The following is a 17777-nucleotide window of genomic DNA, read 5'->3' on the forward strand; positions in this document are numbered from 1 at the left end:
CACTTGGTCATTGTTTTGATCAGCAACGGCGACAACTAACATGGACTTGATTTTTTTACGGATCTTGGGTTGAAACTGTCAAAGTGGCGCACACATTCTTTTAATGAATCAATTTGGTTGAACCAAAACTATTTGACTTGGTTCATCGCACGAGCACCGACAAGAGTTGAGCATTCCAAGAACTTCTATAATTAATTTATGTTTGAAAAAAAAAAAAATCAATGATCTTTTCTTAATCATGCATTGATTGTATATTAGTGTTATGTTTATAAATTTTTTACAAAAGAAAATTTTTATATCAACCATCAATCTCAATAATAAGTTGTGTTGCAATATTTTTGATGTATTTATGTTGGGTAAAATTAAAGTAATATTATCGTCAGTAATTTTAGAAAGATATTAAAAATAACTTAGAAGCAAACTCAGATCATAAACGTTGGTAAAACCATTTTTCTCTTTTATGCTTTTTGGATGGTTAAACCACAAAGCATAACATTGAATTTCGTAGTTCTTATTCTACTTTGCTAACCAAGGGATCAAATTATTAGACTTGGTGACGGAATAAAAATGAGAGTTTATCTATTAAATCCTTTTCAACTTCTTAAATGATGGGAGTTTTAGATGTTCAATCGGTAAAACAATGTGGAATGGGGTTTGCCCACTCAAGATCAAAATTTTCAACTAGCTCGTATGGGACAATGAGATTTTAAAACAATGAGATTTCAACTAGCTCGTATGTGGAACGGGGTTTGCCCACTCTGTCATGCGTTAATAAAAATTGTAAACTACTTGTTCCGAAATTATTGATATGCTTTTAGAATCTGGGCACAATTTGTGTGCTCTTTGATATCCCCATTACTATGTCCAATCTCAAAAGATGTTTGGTCCTACTGGGTAAGACTAAGTGTCACACCCCTACGCACGGACTGTGGAACGCGACAACCCCCACGACAATCCGAAAAAAGGTACCCCATCACTCAACCCTTAACTCGCCACAAGGCTATCAAAAATACTTAAAATCAATAACATCAAACAACAATTACAAAATAGAGGAATTCAAAGATACCCAAGGGGAAGCAACAACAACAACAATAGTAGCAATACTTGGACACAAGAGTTTAAGGAGTATCCAAATAAAGATCCATGCATACAGAGTTTTCAACACACTAGTGGATCCAAAACTGTATACAACATGTTCATGCCCAAAAACAAACATACAAGGTACATGAAATAGATGTAGAACGAAAGCTAGTGAATCCCAAGCACATCGCTTCACTGCCACACTACTGCTTGCTAAAGACTAGAAAGAAGAATGAGGGATGATTAACTTAGGTCACTCAGTGAGTGGGTTATCATGACTCTAAAAAAATATACCAAAATAAAAATTGATATAAATTACCAAAATAAGCTTTTACCAATCATAAACACAGAGTAGAACATTTCAGTATATATAACAACATATATAATACGAGTTTCAAAATCCATAAAACATAATATTCATCATCAAATCAAATTTGTGAGGGGCTGTTATCCTAAGAGCAACTGCTGGCTTCGTCATTTCATCACAACCTAAAATAGCAATACAAAAGATATGCAAGAGATTACTTCTCAAAAACTCATATGCAAGAAAACATAACTCTTTAAAATACCAAGTTCGCAACGCAACCCAATAGATTGTAGTCTAGAAATCTTTCTAAACTTTCATCGTGGTCACGGCTAGGTTTAGAGTTGTCAAGGAACTCAAGCCCTTGACGTTGACCTATCAGTTCACCATATGGTGACTTCGGCTTCCCGATGACCGTTCAATCAGGGTCCTACACCCCTTTTGAATAAGACCAACAAAGATCAACCGGTCTACCGCTCCACCTTAACAGGCTGACCGCGAAAACCGCCTATTACCTAAAAATACCACTATACAAACCAAGCAATACAAGCAAATCTAAACATGGAGTCCATAGCCAGGACAATAATCAATAACCATAATAACTACCAATTCCACACAGAAATGCTATAAGAATATGCATATCAAAAGTTTCATAAAACAATTCAACTCACAACTCATAACATCAACATCATCCTGAATACCTTCTCTCAAACATCAATAATTTTCAAGTATGAAACATTAATAAAGAAGTGTACTCCAAGATAATCAAAGCATCGATTCAAAGTATTTAAAACCAAGAAAAGTTTCCAGACAAACCGTAGCAAAACAAAACCCACTCACAACTTAGACAATTAAATTTCCCCGGACATTAATCCTCCGCCAGCTCCTTGCCTTGAGCCGAGACTTCACCGCCTTGCCAAAGCACAAACAAAAGCATCAACAAGAATTAGACAAAACAAATCAAATAATGAAACCATAGGTTTCTCTAACAAACAACTTTAAATTGATCCAAGGATTAGCTCAAAACTAGGTTTTTAGGTCATCAATGAATTTCTAAGGCTCTAAGGTTCACTCTAAACCAACGAAGACAAAGAAACAACTAAAGTTCACCGGTACTACAGTATTACTACAATAATTAATAACTACTACAGTAAATTGACCCTAACAAGATGGTTTTCTCCTGATTTTTACATCATCCAACAAATTTTTTTTTTTACAATTATCCACAAAAATGAATAACGAGAACGATGGCTTCAATTTAAACCTATAATCATCCACAACCAAGCTTTAAATATAGGATTTACAAAGTCTCAAAAATGATGAAATATGAGTAAAATACAGAATAAAACTTGGATCAAAACTCTTAAGAGCCGTTTGGATTGTGGAATAGGAATGAGAAGAGGGGGAATGAAAAGAAGGGAGGAATGGGAATAAGAATAGGGGGAAAAAGGAGGGTAATGAAGAAAGTGTTTGGATGGAGGGAATGAGAGTTAGGAATAGGAAAAAGTAAGAGAGAGATAAGATAAAAATTACATTAACACCCTTTTGTGTAAATAAATCATTTGTATAAAACAATGAATTATGTTTAATAATAAATATTTAATATTATTTATTATTAAATATTTAGAATTTATTATAATTAAATATTTAAACTTAATATAATTAATTTACATATTTAATTAGTTATTTTAATTATAATAATTAAAATAATAATAGGGGTATTAACCCCATTAATTAATTATTTTAATTATAATAATAGTTAAAAAAATAATGATGTTTAAATTATTTTATTATGTTAATTAATATGTAAATATGTTATTATAATTAATTATTTAAAGTAATAATTTTTTAACATATAATTAATTAACAAAAATAAAAAATTTTACTTATAAAAGAATCATTATTTTTAATTATTATTTATTTGAAATTAATATAATTAAATTTATTAATTAATTATATTAATTTTAAATATTAATTAAATATAAAGAGAGGGGTAATATGGGTATTACACCCATTACCCTCTCTCTAATGGGAATCCCCTTGATGGGATGGTCCAACCATCCCATCAGAGCAATGGGACTCCCATTACTTCAACCCAAACATGGGAGTGGGATGCATGGGTACTTGTGATTCCCACTCCCAAAGATCCAATCCTGGATCCAAACGCCCCCTTAACGTACTCACATGCAAGGGAGGAAGAGATTTCTAGCTTTGCTTCGCCAAAATCGTTCGTAGTAGAAATTTAAAGAAAAAAAAAAAGTTATTTCTGAGAAAGAAGAAACAAATGAAAAAGAAAGAACAAAAACTCTTGTTGCTACAGTACCATGTGCCAAATAAAAGCACATTGCTGAGAAATCTACAATAACAAGCTAGGTATAGCTATAATAACAGGCTGGTCATAACAACTAGGGCTAAAAGTTTAGATGGTTTTAGGGTTTTTCTCATCCATGTAATTGTTTGGATCATTTGATTTGAAAAAACAACCGCATTTTCATAGGCACGTAATTTTTATATATTTCAATAATATGCAAAATTAATTATATATTAATTGCTTGGATTAATGTAACTCTTGTAGTAAAATAAACCAAACTTAAAGAAGCAATTCTTTTGCTCAGAAGAAATCTTAATTTTACTAGCCCTCCCCCAAAAAAAAAAAAAAATGTTGGCTTATCTCACTATTGTGGCACATCATTGGTTATGTTTACATATCATTTCTGTTATGTTTTCTCTTTTTATCTTTCCGTTGGTGGATTTTCTTTTTTTTATTCTAGCTTGGTTTATTATTATTATTATTATTATTATTATTATTATTATTATTTAACCATCTTTGTTTTGATTTTTTTTTTTCATATTTGAACATGCTATTTTTTAATAAATTATTATTTATCCATTTTTTCAAATAAATAAAAATATTCAATATTTGAGTATTATAAAAATTCTTCATTCAAATATATTATATCTCTATTTTCTCATGGGTCATGATATTGTTTTGTTTTTTTTTAAAAAGAATCAACTAGAAACACGGAATTTTAAAAACATCAAAAATCAAAGGATTAAAAAGAACAAAACATAATCAATTTGTTGGCCCATCTCCCCCAATAAAAAAAATGACAAAAATTTGAGAGAGAAAAGAGAGAAGGCCAATTTGAGAGAGAAAAAAGAGAGAAGGCGAAGTTTGGCTTCACAACTTGGTCAACGCGTGGCCGCTTTCTTCAAAGTTCAAACCTCCTCTTCTTCCTCTCTCTCTCTCTCTCTCTCTCTCTCTCTCTCTCTCTATCGTTGGCTCTCTGTTTATATAGGTATCGCCTTGGATGCCATTGAAGCCAGAAAGATTGCTGCTTGGTGAGTTTTCTCCCCTTCTTTCCATCTCTCATTCTCTGTGAACGCCATTGAAGCCCCAAAGCTTGTTCCTTTTAACTATTCCCTTTTTATCACTGCCTCTCTCTATCTAGACGTCATTGAAGGCTTAGTTCAGAGCTTTCTCTTTGCAACTATTCCCGTCTGAATCCCTTCTTTCTGTCTCTTTCTAGACGTCATTGAAAGCAAAAAGGTTGCTCCTTTATAAGGATCCGGTTCTCACTCTCTCTAAAAGCCGTTGAATCCCAAAGCTTGCTCTTTTATTCTTCCTTTTTGAGGGTGAAATCGCCAGGGAGGAAGAATGGTGAAGTTACCGTACCTGACTGCATTGACGACGCTTATAAGTTATGGCCTCCTCTTCCTATTTGGGCAGATAAGGGATCTCTTCCGCAAGATCTTAGATTTGCTTAAATTCGAGAAAGTCCAGGTTTTTATCTTTTTTTATCTTCATTTTGATTTGATTTTTTTTTTCTTAAATCCAAAATTCTTGGATTTGATCGCTGAAATGGAATCTTGATGATTCATGTTATAAATCTAGGGCAAAGGGTATGCCCCAATCTGCTTAGGGCTTGAGGATTTCTATACTCGTCGTCTCTATCTTCGCATCCAGGTGAGCTTTTTTGTTTTCCTATTTTGCTGGATTAGATGTTTATGTGATCATTAGTTCATGATGTTTTTGAATCATAAAGCTCAGTAATTTACTCAAAAGTATCACATTAAAATTTTTGATCTATAAGCACTACAGTTGCTTGGTATGTTTGTTTTGGTGATTGAGTTTCTGCATGCTTAGTCTCTAATTTGAATTTTATTTCAATGTCTCTTTTGAGCTAAACATTAGATAGCTGGGGAAATGTCATTAAGAAAAATATTCAATACGATTTGATTTGAAGTTTTTTGATCCTTGATTTCTTTTATCCTGCTTGCCAGGACTGTTTTGGCCGCCCAATTGCCAGTGCACCGGATGCTTGGTTTGATGTTGTTGAACGTTATTCGAATGACAATAACAAAACATTGCAGTGAGTTTATCACATTACATTGAGTTTTCATGTGCTAACATCATGTTCACATAATAATTATGTACTTGTGAATCCCTATTCCCTACAATGCAGACGGACCTCGAATACGACTAAATGTCTCAATCTAGGATCATACAACTACCTTGGCTTTGCCGCTGCAGATGAATACTGCACTCCTCGAGTTATCGAGTCTTTGAAGAAGTATTCACCCAGTACTTGCAGCGTCCGTGCCGATGGGGGTAAATATCTGTATTCCTGCAGTTTATGGTTGAGAATACATGTTTAGCAGTTTTAAAACTCAGCTGATTTTGAGTTGTTCTTTTGCAGGAACGACAAAGCTGCATACTGAATTAGAGGAGTTAGTTGCTCGATTTGTTGGAAAGCCGGCAGCCATTCTTTTTGGCATGGGTTATGCAACAAACTCTGCTATTATTCCTGCTCTGATTAGCAAGGTTTGTCTGATTTTACTAGATCAGAGTTAAGAATGTAAGAAATGCAAAAATTTTGATCATCTTTATTAATCACAGGGAGGGTTGATAATCAGTGATTCTTTGAATCATAACTCCATTGTCAATGGTTCTCGAGGATCAGGTGCAGTGGTTCGGGTTTTCCAACATAACAGTAAGTTCTTTAATCTATCTGCACTCAGTAAAACATTATCAATAGCACATCTAACATTTGCTACTTGTCGTATTTTTAGCTCCGTCTCACTTGGAGGAAGTGCTGAGAGAGCAGATTGCTGAAGGGCAGCCTCGCACACATAGGCCCTGGAAGAAGATCATTGTCATTGTTGAGGGAATCTATAGCATGGAAGGGGAGCTTTGTAAACTTCCAGAGATCATAGCTGTTTGCAAAAAATATAAGGTGTGGATGGCACTTAAGTTTTTGGTTTCCAATGATTATATACATATCAGATTAGTAACGTTGTTTGCATTGCAAACAGGCATACACATACTTAGATGAGGCTCACAGCATCGGTGCAATTGGAAAATCTGGTAGAGGTGTTTGCGAGCTTCTAGGGGTTGACCCTGCTGATGTAGATATCATGATGGGAACTTTTACAAAATCATTTGGATCTTGTGGAGGATACATTGCGGCATCAAAGGTCTGTCTAATGTTAGTTTCTCTTTATGAGAACTCTATATTCGTCAAATGATAATTACCTCATTTATCGTCTTCTCCACAGGAGATCATCCGACACCTGAAACACACTTGTCCTGCACATTTATATGCGACATCAATGTCCCCACCGGCAGTACAACAAGTTATATCAGCAATCAAAGTGATTCTCGGAGAAGATGGATCAAACAGAGGTATGTGAAATCTATAGCTTTCAGTATATGATTTCAGATTCCAAGCTTAGGAAATTATTCATTTGGAATTTTGTATGCTTTTCAGGTGCTCAAAAACTTGCGCAGATTCGTGAAAACAGTAATTTCTTCCGATCGGAACTTCAAAAGATGGGTTTTGAGGTTCTTGGGGACAATGACTCCCCTGTTATGCCAATTATGCTTTACAATCCGGCAAAAATTCCAGCCTTTTCAAGGGAATGCCTTAATCAAAATGTGAGCAATTATTTTCTGAAACACACTTGGTTTTCATTCATCTCTCCATATGAAAATGTCATCTTCCTCATAAAATTGAAATTGTTCAGGTTGCTGTGGTTACCGTTGCATTTCCTGCAACTCCACTTCTCTTGGCAAGAGCTCGAATCTGCATTTCAGCTTCTCACACTAGGGAAGATTTGATCAAAGGCTTGGAGGTGTTTAAAATTTTTCATTGATCTCTTGTTTTCTCATTCAATTTCTAGCTTCTGACAACTAGAACAATTATGCAATTGCAGGTGATCAGCAAAGTTGGAGATCTTGTAGGCATCAAGTACTTTCCTGTTGAACCAGAAAAGGTCACTGCTGAAGAAAAGCTGAAGAAACTAGAGTAGGAATTTGAGAAAAAGTGGAGATTTAAATGCGACTCTAATTTGTTTCCCATTCTGACAATCAATTCACATACTTGCAATTGATCTTCTGTCATGAGTATGTATAGCTGTTTCCCTGGACAATACCAGCTTCTACAAATCACTTAAAACATAATTGAATCTTGTTTGATGCACTTGGAATGTCAGTTGCAACTTAGGGGAACATCCAGTGTTTAGAAAAGAGCAAATAAAGATAGATTCCAAAACACAAGAAATATATAAAAAAAAATTCTAAAATACAGATAAAACCCTTCATACTCTCTGAACTCTGCAACAAAATAATGTACAAAAATGAAAGATTGAGCATATCAAAAGTATACACTGTTTTTATCTTCCTTTTCCGGACCAGCATGTGCCAGTGCTTCTGCCAGACTTTGGATTCTAGCAAACAATTTTTCAGGAGCTTTTACAGTAAGCGATAACAGGTGAATCCAACGAGGATTTCCTTCACAACATGCAGTTAATCAGACTCCTGATTTCATCAGCTCCTTGCTTGGCTGGATATTCTTCAATCGTCTTGTATTTATTGATTCTTCAAGTACTGGTCTCACAATCCTGAGGTTTCAGGGGGTAAATGGTATCAAAAACCACCCTAGAGAATACATGTCGCACCTCTGCCAGCCCACCCTGGGCCAGTACGAAGTAGTTTATCTTATTGCCTTGTTTTGGAACGAAGAATTTCTCTGTTCCTCTATTTATAATACACTCAAAGATCCTGCACACCTTCAAATAAACTTGAAGTGGAATAAATACCTGAAAACCAAAAAAGTAAAAGCAAAAAATCAGAGTTCTCCTTCAACTTGTTGCAGGGATTCATTATGAGATTGGCACATAAGCAATGGTTTCTTCATATCATTATTGAAAATTAATAATTTATTTTTCACATAGCAGTGAAAATTAATTTGTCATCTATTTTTCACAATTACTCAGATAATCATTTCCCATTGAATCATGAATGGCATTAAGTTGCCCAACAGAAATAGTTCAGTAGTTGGCAAATAAAAAATCAAGAGTGTGATGACAATGAGGCTCAACATAGACATTAAGATTGCTTACCAGATCCGAGTGTGGTGCTTGAGGATAATTAATCATTGCTTTAGAAACAAAATACTCATCTGTCATTGCACTTAATGAACAGTTTACTGAGCATGCAAGATCTTGAACCTGTTTTGTCAATTCTTCATCGTCATCTATTCCTCTTGCTTCCACTAGTTCAGGGAAGCTGACATAATGCGGATGGTTGATTCTCCTAGCTATACTTATAGCTTCTGATAAATCTCCTCCATTATGAAGAGCAAGGGTAAATGTGGCGATCACCAACGGATCACGAGGTTCCTTCACCAGTGCTTGATGGAAAGCCAATATCCCAACCCTAAATCATGCAGCATTTAGTGAAATAATTGTCCTCACTTAGAAATACCAATGTGATAAACTGAAAAAATCTTTCATGTCCAGACTACCATTTAGCCTGCTGAAGGTTCTTGTCAATGAAACAAGGAATGGGCCCAAATGGCTAAATTTAGTAAATAAACGCAGTAAGTTTATCACGTTCAGATTTATACAAATGCTCACCACAAGCAGCTGTGGCATGGCTTGTCTGGTGCAAGAAGCCGATCCAAGTTAGAAAATAAAGCCTGAAGAGAATAAACAGGAGTTAGACTTGATTGATAAAGTACAGATTGAAAACCAAGTAACAGGGGTATGGAATATCAGGATTGTGCTTACCAAGAGCATGTTAGATCGTTTATCTCGCCTTCGGAAACCTTGTGAGACAAAATATGCTGCCTGCGTGGTGCACATCACGTGATCTGATGAAGAATGTGCAAATACAAACAGACACATGATGGATTAACTATCAGATCATCAATGGAAAGGGAAACATACTTGAATAGGTAATAGAAGCTCCAAAAGCCCAAACTTCCAAAGTAACCTAAGAGAAGCTTCTGCTGACCCATATGCAAGCATATAGTTCATTTCCATGAGAAGCCTTCCCTGCAATGTTTCCAGAGCAAATAGAAGCAGTGAGGTAAAAAGGTGTCTCAGAATTCAGAAAGCAGATTGTTCATAGCAAAGAAAAAAAAAATGCAAAGCAAAAAGTGAAGGAAAATTTGAAAGACACACACATACCTTGTCAAGTCTCATTATAGAGTTGGCAAGATCTTTTATTGAATGAGCAGTTTCCTTCGAAAAACGAAAGCCTAAACGAGCAGCAATTCTAATTGCACGAAGAATACGAGCTGTGCAAATTATAAAAGCCCCATGAAAAATTTGTACTTATAAAACTATCCTTTTGAATGAGAAAACCCATGAAATATACTCTCACCGCAATCTTCCTGGAAAGATGTATATGCAGGAATCACAGTTCGAACCTAATGTAAAAGGTACACTGGTAAGCATAAGATGGTAAACCACAGCGTGCAAAGCCAATGAGACAGATAAAAGTCAAGAGGTACATGCACACTTTAGCCTTTTTAATGTCTTCCATTCCACCCATGTAGTCATATACTAGATTTGAGAATGGGTTAAACATCAACCTGAGAGCAAAGAAAACAAAAAACGAGATTACACCCCAACTTCATGCAATAATCATAGAGGCCAACATGAGATGTGAAGTCAAAACAGCAACCCGTTAATTGTGAAATCTCGTGCCAGACAATTCCTCCAGCGCATGTAATCATGCTCATTGCAGTCTTGATGGCTTCTAGTGGCATAAACCAGACCCTTGCTCGGAGTCCTTCCAGAGGTGCAAAAACTTGAGACCTACTTCATTACATGAAATTAATAATGCCAGAACTTGCAAAAACTTGAGACCTACTTCATTACATGAAATTAATAATGCCAGAACTTGCAAAAACTTGAGACCTACTTCATTACATGAAATTACTAATGCCAGAACTTGCACGTTACATAATTCACCAATAATGCAGATATAAGACCCAGGATGCTTTGGAAACATCACCACAAGGTAAGGATTAAGGAATTATTTAATAAAAAAAATTGAAACCATAAAATAACAGAAAAATGCCTTATCTGCATATCAAGGAGATGCAATGGAGGTTAATAGCAGCAGAATAATAAAATATTAATTGATTAACAAATTGAAAATTCCAGCGAGTTGAGCAATAATACGGTTGGCGAATAACTAAAGCATGCAACGTGGGAACGCCTAGTTGGCACAAACGATTTATATTTGTCCCATCACTTATCATGGCCATTCATCACACTGACTAGGTTGTTATACACATTAGGTATACAAACCTCCACAATGGAGTCCTTCACGTGGACATGGCATATAGGGAACCTCTTTCCAACTATATCACACCTTGAAAAGGTCTTTTTGACCTGCAGAAATTGAGGGCAATACAATCACAAAAAGAACAAGTCATGTCTTTAGACCAGAAAATTAAAAAAATTAATAAAAAATTCTATAAATGGAAAAAAGCTACTCCCTCCATTCCTTTTTATTTGTCGTAGTTAACCGAAACTCACATACCAAGAAACTTAGTTATTTCACAAAATTTTATAAAAAATTAGTTATCTTTCCAAAATTACCTCTAATTTATATCTTCACATTTCTCTCTCATATTTAATTCCAAGAAAAGAATTGAAAATAGTGTTAGGGGTAATTTTGGAAAAAAAAACAATAAATGCTTCTTGATGTTAGAAAATGACATAAAAAGTCACATGGATTTGTGATAGATAAAAAGGAACGGAGGGAGTAAAATGCTATTCACACTACCCAAAAAAACTGCATGGATCAGTGAGTCCATACATAACATCTACTGTAGAAGTAGCAGCAAGGGCACGTGAATTGTTTCTCGGCAATGCTATACTGGCGGTTGGCTGAATGATCCATCTAATGAAGGTATAAAACACAAACGATTTTCATTTCCCAATTTCAGAGGTCTAAATGCCTGATAGAGAAATAAGGGTGCCTTTCCAGGATTCGGATGCAGAAAGAGAGATGAGTTACAAGATAGTGTCACAGGATACATCACAACTCAGAATTAAACTATGGCTGGCAAATATCATTCAGACAAAGGTGATGAAGGATTCAAAGAGTTATAATCAATAATAGAACTTTATCCACATAACACTTGGAAACTACAGGTGTAATTTTGTGAACAAGACCAATCCTCTCTTTTTTTTTTTTTCAAGTATACAGCTAGTCAGCACTTGTCTTAGCAAATAGACACCAACTTTCATTCATAAAAATATAATTCAATGTTCTCTGTTATTGGCCAATTATAAACCCTGATTTATCAAACATATAAATTTTGTCAAGCCAGAAATATAATGAATGAAAATAAAACAAAAAGTTCAGCAGTAAAACCTCTGAAAGATGGGCCGAAGTAATGATATCAAAATCTTTGGGGGTTCTCTTCATAACGAGATCCCTCACACAACCTCCAACAAGATAAACGTCATACCCTGCACACAAAGGAGCACATTGCCAATCTTGAAAACCAACTCACAGGGTTATATTCGTCACATGATAAAGCAAACATAATTCTGCTATGCAGTGGAATTAACATAAAAATATCCCACCTTTCTTCTTAAGCTCGTCAAGAACCAACTTTGTCGGCTTGGTGATCATGGAAGCTTTGATACCAAGCTCCTTGGAACTCATCATCTTCCACTCCGGCCAACCACGACCCTCCCAAACTTCACAGATTATATATAAAACATTATCTCAGTAACAAACCAAAAAAATAAAAAATAAAAATGCACAGACAGCTCAAAAAACCAGAGAAAACTAAGAAAGGTCTCACCTTTAGCTTTGGGTGGAGGGGAAGAAGCCGGAATCTCACTTCCATTATCTACAGGATCATGGGTGATTTCTGGTAAGGTTTCAAGGGCGGCGGCAGAGCTCCTGCGGCCGGCCTGAGATGAAGCAAATGAAACAAGGATATCAAATCGTAAATCCAACGCCCAAATTAGAGAAAAAATCGAAGAAATCTTAAAGCTCATGAGAGACTGGAAAAAAAAACCCGGCGGCAAGCGAGGACGAAAGGAGGTCGGAAGGGAAGAGAGGTCCTGGTGACATTGCTGATGCCTACGATCGCCATTTGCAGCCCCGGCCGGCGATTCACTGTCGCGTTAGAGAGGATTCCAGTGAGAAATGGGCGAGGGTTTTGGGTTTTGGAACCCTAGAAAAAAAATAAAATAAAAATCCATGCTGGCACGAAAAATATCTCGGTTTCGGCATCACGATAAAACGACCACAAGGTCCACAACCGTCCGATCTGCTTTGCGATGCTGAATAGTCATTTTAATAAGCGGTTATGATAAACTTTTATTTTAACATTGTTTTCCCTCATTCATTTGTTCATTTTAAATAATTGGTAATTATCAAAAACCCTTGAAAGTTTTCTTTGTGCACCCTTACTTTCTCAAATTTAAATATTCTTAAAAATAACATTCTTTCTTCTTACAGTTTTTTTTTCAGTATTTTTAACATAAAAGTAGTTAACATTGATAGAAATGATCATTAGAAAACGCATTAATATTAAATAGGAATGCCATATATTATACCAAAAAAATAAAAAATATTAAAACAAAAGATAACATATTAAGTGAAAATTTATATGGTTATACGTAAATAAGCAATGTTAAATAAAAACTATAATTATGAAGCGATAAGTAAATGTTGTAAGATTAAAAAAACCAATGGAATAAACTGCATTGACAAAAAAAAAAAATGCACTAAAAAGATAGGAGTTGTCTGAAAAATTTAAATGTTAGAGGCTTAGAGGATTGTTTGGGAAGTTTTGAAATTTTCAGGACTAAAAGTAATTTTCCCTTTAAATAAACATCTCGGTTTTATTTTTTATTTTGTTTTTTAAACATTTTTCTCTTTAAATCATTCTTTATTTTATTTTATTATTATCAATTTTTTACTTACACACTCAAATCCTCAACTATATTTTACGTTAGCAAGAGTTTAATTTTTTTTTTATCTCTCATGAATCTATTAAGAATATTTTTCCCCTCAAAAAACATAATATTGACACATTTTAAATCACAAATATATAATAAACAAAATTTAGATTGCCACCTTATGTCCTTTGGCTTATCTTCAATTATTAATTAGTTATGATTCATTGATTTTCACAAGACATGATGCCAATATAACAGTCAAGTATATATGCACACTTAATACTATAAATTTCAAATGGTCATCATCTCCTCGCTCTCACTAGTGACTTGTCATGTCAAAATTTCAGCATCCTAAGCTTTGTGATGTGTTCATTGCTACACTATAATAGGAAACTTTTCAAGCTCAAAACTTTCTTCTTAATGATCATTAGAGTTAGAGTTTCAACTCAACCTTCCAAATACTAACATGATCCTCATTGCATTCCCTTTGTACCTTTGTTGTCATATTAAATGGTGCATGTTCTGTCTTTTATGCATGGATGCATGAATTAGTACAAAGCTTATCTGACTTGTATGCAACAGAACTTGTCAAGCCAGTAGTAGTTCATTTGGAAGTGAGTTCTTTGGTTGTCCTTTTGATTAGTGGTATTAAATTCACTTCTTCTATGACATAATGTCACTGATGTTTGTCATGAATTTAGGTGTCACTGTGAACGATAATAATTATTACCGACAAAACTTAAGCGGGTCATTTTTCTTTCTAATGCAAGGTTATTTAATTATTTTATACTTGTAGTTAGTTTTCTCATCCGACCGTTTGTTTTTCATATTTTTTCCATTTAAAATGATATGGTCAAATTTTTAATACAAATTAATTATATAACATGACAAAAAAACCCTTTACTGGGAGATACTTGTCGTTTTTGTTGAAGAAAAAAACGATTTTCACAGCTCTCTATATGTATCTCAAAAAATTATATTATATTATATTATATATATATTCTCTCCAGTCTTATTTACATGCCCAACTTAACATATTCACATTCATTAAGAAATCAATTTGAATGAATTGTTGTTTTAAATTTATAAAAAAATTATATCAACTTTCAAAATTACTCACATTAAAAAATCACCAAGATTTTATTAATTTTTTTATAATTTAATTATATCTTTTAATTTCTCTCTCAATATATATAGTGTTTTAGTTAAAAAAATATTAAAATACGTGTGAGTATGTTAAAGATAAAAAATAAAATAAAACTATATAATATTTTATAGATTTTCTAAATATGAATATAAGAATGAAAAAGAAAATTCTAGAATAGGACAAATGTAAAAAAAAAAAAAAAGACAAAGAAAATATTTAAGCTAGGTAGGCCACTTAACAGCCCTTAACATTACTTTCAAGATTATAAACGTACGTAGAGTATCCACTGTTAAATTTATATGGTCTCTCCAACAATGGTTGTACAATTCTGAACTGCACTTATGGCATATGCACAATTGCACATTAACCAAAACCTTGATGATACATGCACACGCGTATAATTAATTACAATGAGTTGCATGCTTATATAGTTTTTTTAATTTATAATATAATTAAACATATATACACACACACATACATGCAATGAGGAGTTGCATGCTTATATAGTTTCTTTATAATATATATAGTATATACACACACATACATGCAATAAGTTGCATGCTTATACGTACGTACAGTTTCTTTAGCATATATGTGTATAGTGTATACACACCCATACACGTACACCATGAGTTGCATGCTTTTCCAACCCTACGTTTAGTAGATAGGAATAGGGAGAGAGATGCAGGCATGTTGTTCCAAACTCGCTAGCTATAGTGTTAATTAACTCATTCATTAATTAAGTCTTCATCACCCCACCTTCCACTTACTATGGTCCCCCTTGTTTCACTTACTAGAACCTCTATATAAAGCCATGCAAAACCTTGCATAAGACCCACTCTACATCCACTAGCTCCTTCCAACTTGTTCTCTATAGTTCCAAACAATTAATGGCAGACTTCCCTTATCATCAACAGCTCCCCTTCCTTCCATTCACTCCCATTGACATGCCTCTCTACCAACCTCCTCAATCTCATCACCTTCTTGAACAAGATCATATGATCAATACTTCCCATGTGATCTCTCCTTACTTCCCTTCTGAAAGCAGCACTTCTACAATATTAGTTCCTGAAGAGAAGCTCCCCAAAATTTCCATGGAGAAGAAGAAGAGAAAGAGAAGAAGAGATGCCACGGTGATTGTTTAATGAACTTATCATAAGAGTTGATAGCTATATATATATATATATTTATTTATTTATTTATTTATTTATTGATGTTTTCGTTGTTTTTTAGGATATAAGTGAGAGTAAGAGAAAGAAAGAGAGCAAGAAGAAGATCAAAGATGATAAGGATCTCCCTAAAGACTATGTTCATGTGAGAGCAATGAGGGGTCATGCAACAGATAGTCATAGTCTTGCAGAAAGGGTACTCTTTTAACTTCTCATTAATTGATCACAATCTAATGTTTTCTATTTTGTGTTTTGGTATTAATTTTTGTTGAGTTTTCAGGTAAGAAGAGAGAAGATAAGTTTGAGATTCAAGATGCTGCAAGACCTTGTTCCTGGCTGTGATAAGGTTACTGGAAAAGCACTCATGCTTGATGAGATCATCAACTATGTGCAATCACTGCAGAATCAAGTAGAGGTAAATATGTATATATATATATATATATATATATATATATATATAAGGTTTCATTTTGTCTTTCTCAACTTAATTATGCGGTTCAATTAATTATTTACTTGTGTCTATATATATATAGTTCCTGTCAATGAAGCTTCAAACAATGAATCCAATGCTTTATGATCTATTTGGTGTGAATTTTGATGTCCTCACTGCCATTAGTCAGGTTTAATCTTAATCTCATCATGTTTTAATTATAACTCATCTATCTTCTCAAATCAACATTAATTATAATGATTGAAGAATCAATTTACATCTCTTCCAGGAGAGTTGCGGTTTTCCTGCGCAAGTGGGCTTCAACTTGGACAACATGTGCCCATTTCAGTAAAGAACATGACCACGAACTTTGTCACGTTTTTTCTCTTTTTTCTGTAGTTCATGCAGAGACTGAACTGATGCACAGAAAGCTTTCAATGCACTTCAATTGGATTCATTATTGATAACAGAATGAAAAGCTGAGCGCTTGTTTTTCATTTTGTAACTTTTACATCTTGTGAGATATAATGAAATAAAAGATGAATGGTCCTTTATGTTGTCCTACATATGTGTGTTGTGTGTGTGTGTGTCTGTGAAGCTGACTTGACTAACCATTGAAGCATCTTTGTCAATTACTTTTATCTGCAAGCACAGTCAGGATTTCAGCCAAATTTGTGGTTCAATTCAAGTGGATGAAATTAGGTAGCATATACATGCATTTCCATGTTCCTTATCATGTAACTATGTAGGTCCATTTCCAACTAAATATCTGAACTTTATGTGAATTAATATTCAATGATCTGAATATGAAGGTCTGCTTATTATATATATATATATATATAAATCTGTGTGTGTGTGTGTGTGTGAATGCCGAGAACATACTACAGACATGAGAATGCAGGCCGGGCGGTGGCGGGGCCCGGTTTCGGCGAGCAATGGAGCATGGTGCAGTCTGTAACTTTGTCTACAATGGAGGTGGAGAAGAAGATGGGCAGGCATGTGTTGTCCATGAATTAGATGGGCCATTGTTCCCCACATGTTCTTGTTTGTTGTTGATGTTGTTCAATTCATTCATCAATCCTCTTAAATTTATGAATCATTTGGACTCATGATTTTAGTTGCTGCGACATCAATACATTATCAAATTTCAGACAACCAATCTTATTATCTGATGTGTTGATTAATCAAGACTTATTGTTCATTCATGCATGTATGACCAGTAATCTTAATAATATTAATTTGTGTCCATAAATGCTGGCAAACAATACTGTGAATCTGTGATGCATCTGTACAGCAAAGATATAACTGGTTGTTTCATGCTTGAATGAGGTTTGTGGGGATCAAAGAGTGAAAAGAGTACTGCTTGGCATTCAATGTTTTCGCCAGTTGTTGGGCGGCCGGAATGGTCCACAGTGACTT

The 17777-nt window shown here is 34.3% G+C and overlaps 3 protein-coding genes across 4 annotated transcripts; 2 read left to right on the plus strand and 1 right to left on the minus strand.

Annotated features, from left to right (window-relative positions):
* Positions 1-4520: 4520 nt before the first annotated feature.
* LOC120260570 (long chain base biosynthesis protein 2d) lies at positions 4521-7847 on the plus strand. The gene is made up of 12 exons (XM_039268071.1): positions 4521-5168; positions 5280-5351; positions 5669-5757; positions 5851-5996; positions 6085-6209; positions 6285-6378; positions 6458-6621; positions 6701-6862; positions 6944-7070; positions 7156-7322; positions 7412-7519; positions 7601-7847. Exons 1-12 carry the CDS (start codon positions 5043-5045, stop codon positions 7694-7696), a joined length of 1476 nt encoding a protein of 491 aa, XP_039124005.1. The 5' UTR covers positions 4521-5042; the 3' UTR covers positions 7697-7847.
* An 81-nt stretch (positions 7848-7928) lies between these two features.
* Positions 7929-12897, minus strand: LOC120260569 (poly(A) polymerase I-like). Of its 2 annotated transcripts, none has more exons than XM_039268070.1 (14): positions 12724-12897; positions 12505-12616; positions 12281-12397; positions 12066-12163; positions 10991-11074; positions 10359-10492; positions 10194-10266; positions 10056-10101; positions 9860-9969; positions 9617-9724; positions 9458-9517; positions 9305-9366; positions 8897-9104; positions 7929-8485 (listed from the first exon to the last, which is right to left on the minus strand). In XM_039268070.1, exons 1-14 carry the CDS (start codon positions 12799-12801, stop codon positions 8267-8269), a joined length of 1509 nt encoding a protein of 502 aa, XP_039124004.1. In that variant the 5' UTR covers positions 12802-12897; the 3' UTR covers positions 7929-8266. The 2 variants fall into 2 exon arrangements, with proteins under 2 accessions (XP_039124004.1, XP_039124003.1); XM_039268069.1 differs by having other exon boundaries at positions 8789-9104.
* A 2714-nt stretch (positions 12898-15611) lies between these two features.
* LOC120261968 (transcription factor bHLH137-like) lies at positions 15612-16922 on the plus strand. The gene is made up of 5 exons (XM_039269992.1): positions 15612-15892; positions 15993-16124; positions 16209-16343; positions 16462-16548; positions 16648-16922. Exons 1-5 carry the CDS (start codon positions 15650-15652, stop codon positions 16708-16710), a joined length of 660 nt encoding a protein of 219 aa, XP_039125926.1. The 5' UTR covers positions 15612-15649; the 3' UTR covers positions 16711-16922.
* Positions 16923-17777: the final 855 nt, after the last annotated feature.

This window comes from Dioscorea cayenensis, chromosome 5 (genome assembly GCF_009730915.1).
Source record: "Dioscorea cayenensis subsp. rotundata cultivar TDr96_F1 chromosome 5, TDr96_F1_v2_PseudoChromosome.rev07_lg8_w22 25.fasta, whole genome shotgun sequence".
Lineage (NCBI taxonomy): Eukaryota > Viridiplantae > Streptophyta > Magnoliopsida > Dioscoreales > Dioscoreaceae > Dioscorea > Dioscorea cayenensis.